General features: G+C 52.8%; 1 protein-coding gene across 1 annotated transcript; it reads left to right on the top strand.

The window, feature by feature from the left end:
• The first annotated feature begins 237 nt into the window (after window positions 1-237).
• Window positions 238-1,499, top strand: LOC117861481 (uncharacterized). Its single transcript, XM_034745047.2, has one exon. It carries the CDS (start codon window positions 410-412, stop codon window positions 1,130-1,132), a length of 723 nt encoding a protein of 240 aa, XP_034600938.1. The 5' UTR covers window positions 238-409; the 3' UTR covers window positions 1,133-1,499.
• The last annotated feature ends 2,585 nt before the right edge of the window (window positions 1,500-4,084 follow it).

Below are 4,084 nucleotides of genomic sequence, written 5' to 3' on the forward strand. Positions count from 1 at the left end.
TCTGTGAGACATTATCTTGACACATCATTTTCGGGAAAACAAAAGACAGGGATGGTTTATCTTTAACACATGCTACTCTGTGAAGCCAGAAAAAAGGGAGCAGCAAGACTCCCCAATAAAATGGAGAAACTAAAATTAAGGCTGATGCAAGGGAACACAGACACTGTTCCCTGTCAAGTCCAGAGAGGCCACCTAGCTACCAGCAATCCCCTATAAATAGCACCTCACCTTTAGCAACATGGTAACAACACAATAAACCTCAAGAGAGACCAGAGAGACAAGAGCAGGCTGCTAGCTTTGCACCACTACTATTAGCTCTTTCCCCCAACAAGCTCCTCTTGACCGACCTCGCTGTACACACACTCTTCAAGAACTTGCCATCCAGTCGAGCTCTCGATCACGGTCCTGAATGGACTTCGACATGCTGAATTCCCACCCGGAGGCGCAGCTCGAGCTGATGAACGCAATGCTCCAGCTCGAGCAGCTCACCGCGTTCCCCGACCACGGCGCCATGATGATGGTGCCGTCGACTCCCCCGTCGCCGCCGTGCATGCAGCAAGCTCCTCACCACCACTTCTCCACGGTGCCTCATCACATGTCCACGGGCGGCGGCGCCAACGGCGGCCGCGCCACCTACCACGACGACCACCAGTACTCCACGGTCACAGCCCGCTCGGAGTCGTACGTGGCGCGGGACGTCTACCCTGCCGGCGGCGGCGGGGACAACGGCGGGGATCAGGGCGGCGCCACCGCCGCCGTGGGGTCGTCGGCGATGCGGGAGATGATCTTCCGCGTGGCGGCGCTGCAGCCGGTGAACATCGACCCGGAGATGGTGCGGCCCCCGAAGCGGCGCAACGTGCGCATCTCCACCGATCCGCAGAGCGTGGCGGCGCGGATGCGGCGGGAGCGCATCAGCGAGCGCATCCGCATCCTGCAGCGGCTCGTCCCGGGCGGCACCAAGATGGACACCGCGTCCATGCTGGACGAGGCCATCCACTACGTCAAGTTCCTCAAGACGCAGGTGCAGTCCCTCGAGCGCGCCGCCGCGGCCAGCGGCCGCCGCCCGGCGGCGCCACCGGCGGACGACGGCGGCGCCGCACCCTACCCCGGCCGCGTCAACGGCCAGTGGTAGATCGACCGATGATGGAACGATCGCGCGCCGGGCGGCCACCCTTCCGTGTCCAGCTGACGGCCGGTCCGGCGGCATGCATGGCCATGTTGTGATCATTAATCGCCGTTGGACCTGGAGCTTTGCACGTACGTACTACGACGAACACCCGCGTCGGCAGCACTTGTACGATCATATGTAGTGTAAATTATTAAGATGATGCACTTTTGGCTCGACGCCTTACATTTTTACTAGTAAGTACCTAGAAATGTAGCTTGTGACTGCCCTTTGCATGCTTGCGACTATACTCGCAGCACATGGACACATCACATGTAGCTTGTACATTGCACGCATCTCATGCTATGAACGTGTTAATTTCCATTCGTTGCCACACTCTTTTTTCCCCTCGTAACTTAACCTAGCTTCGACACCGTTTCTTCATCGTTTCATTTTTACTGCCATATATGAATGTTATGAGAGGTTTTACCACCAGCCGTTAGAAACACGAAGAAAGAAAAGAAAAAACAGCCCAGTCAAAATAAGGATGCTATCCATCATGAAACCCTATCACACTCGTAGCTGGGCAGGGGAGATCAAGAGAGATCGAGGACGCGAGCGATCCAACTTTCCGCGCACAGGGCGTGCTTCAACGGCGACGAGCAAAAGACTGTTCGCGCTGCATGATCCGCAGGCACGAAACGAGAAACCTGGCGGCGCCTCGGCGCGCGCGGCCGCGCCCCGGCCTGCCCCCTTCCTCGTCACCTCGCACAGGACCCGGCGCTGTGCGAGCACAGCCGCGCCCGGGCGGACTGCCGGCCGGCGGTGGGGACGGCGGAGCGCCGCCTCGAAGTGGGGCGACCTCGGCCTCGCTTTCCGACGGCGAGCCATTTCCGGCGCGCGACCGTTTCTGGCGCCGGTCATCGCCATGTGCCCGTGTCAGGCTGATGTTAATGCCTCTCGGCAGTTGGTGTCTGACTCCCGTCGGTACGTATCCGGTATCCTATCCTAATCCGTCCCGTCTCAGACGAGAGTACCTGGTACTAGATCATAGTGTACGTGCAGGCTAGGTAACAGGTGTGTCTACTTGGACTGCACTCGATTCATTTCGGACTGAAGTTCATGAAGTCATCTTTTTTTTCGGTTGAATGAAAATGCATGATCCATATTCTTAACAAACTTATGAACACGTACGGTGTCAAACGGTAATGCTACACAACTGACGTCTGGAATCTTAAAAAATTTGGATGCTACAATAGTTAAGCATGTATCGATGTTGCAACTATTGTTTCTACATGTTTCACAGTGAATATTGCATGAAACGTAGTGTTCATGTTGCGGCGGGAATTTCCATCTCAGAGTCGAACAACGTAGTCATTTTTACACATTTTTTTTCATATTGCGAACAACCGCTAATGTTGCACTAGGTAATTTTTAATGTTTGGTCGGAGCATCCAATAAAAAATTTCCCATCGGACGTCCGAGCGCTAGCAGCGCCATTTTTACGGTGTTTCCCTTCGACCCCCCACGTCATGTAATCTCCGCTCTTAAAATGCTTTTACGGTGTTTCCCTTCGAGACACAATTATGTAATTATTCTCCTGTGCAATGAATCAGGTGGGAAAGAGTTTTTCCCCTCTGTCTTGAGCAATAAAAAGAATCTTGAAATGCATATTCGAATCGCTAAACATTTTTGTAAAGAACCGGAAATTTTGTTAATTAACAAAAATAATATTTTTTAAAAGATTTACAAAAAAATATTCAGGGGTACAACTACAACATCAGGTATATTTTAGCTAATTAACAACCATGATAACGAAAAGGAAATGTGTCGTTGCAAAATTGACTAAGTAATGGACCGCTCGTTAGGGATGTAAGTGGTGGTGACACTACTATTGGGTAGTAGTAGATCAGTTAGCTAGTTCATTCTTATCTCATTTTTTTGTTTTGAAATATGAATTAGTCTATTTTTAATGAGCTTCAGGTCGATCTGCAACTCTAACTAGCCCGCTACCCGAAGTTTAGAGGATCAAATAAAAAAGACACACTCTAGCAGATTCTTTACTAGATTCTGTATTTTAATTTGGGATGCCTCCAAATTCCTCTGTCCACGTACCCTCCATTCTTGAAGGGTCTCCAAGGTGCCCTCTATTCATGGAGTTAGAGATATTTTTTAGTCCTGTGAGAGAGAACTCATATTTGGCATTTGGAAGTTTTGATTTTAATTAGGGTTATTGCTAGAGTAGCTCTAATAACCTAAAAGAAAGGGAGGCACTACTGGAAAACTGAGCATTGGTCCTAGCCCTAGTACCGGTTGGTTTTGACTCGGTACTAATGGTCTAACGGCTAGTTCACCAGGAGCTCCCCGTGACCCTCTTTAGTACTGGTTGGGAGCTCCAAATAGTACTAAATGTCACCCATTAGTACCGGGTAGAGCCTCCACCCGGTACTAATGGATGACACCATCCTAAATATAAAATCAGAGCCCACCCAGTGCTAACCCTAGCGCATCCATCCTTCCTCAATTCACCCGGTAAAATCCACCCACCGCCATCCTGCTCTCTCTCTCTCTCTCTCTCTCTCTCTCTCTCTCTCTCTAGCGCGCGCGCGTCTTCTTTCCCCTTCATCACCAGAGCCACCACAGGAGGCGCAGCCATGGGTGCCGACTGCCGAGGCCTAGCTGCGGGAGGCACGGCCATGGGCGACGCCACGGAGGAGCCCCTTCTCCCCAGATCCAGTGGCGCGGCAGCCGACGCGCGGCGCAGCCCCGAGGAGCGGTGACCAGGCCAGTGCGGCCCGGATCCGAAGTAGCTCAGGGCAACGCAGTGCAAATCCATAGGCACGGCAGTTGGGGATGCACGGATCCAGAGGTGTGATGGCTAGGGTTGTGCGGCTAGGACGGCGACAGTGGCCCAGCGCGACAACTGGCGAGGCAGTGCGTCGCCGAGGCGCGATGGTGCAGTCCGGCAGCGGCACGGTA

Source organism: Setaria viridis, chromosome 6 (genome assembly GCF_005286985.2).
Source record: "Setaria viridis chromosome 6, Setaria_viridis_v4.0, whole genome shotgun sequence".
NCBI lineage: Eukaryota > Viridiplantae > Streptophyta > Magnoliopsida > Poales > Poaceae > Setaria > Setaria viridis.

Bases quoted from the DNA above. Each gene is read 5' to 3' on its own strand.
- LOC117861481 (XM_034745047.2), top strand. From the start codon at position 410: ATGGACTTCGACATGCTGAATTCCCACCCGGAGGCGCAGCTCGAGCTG.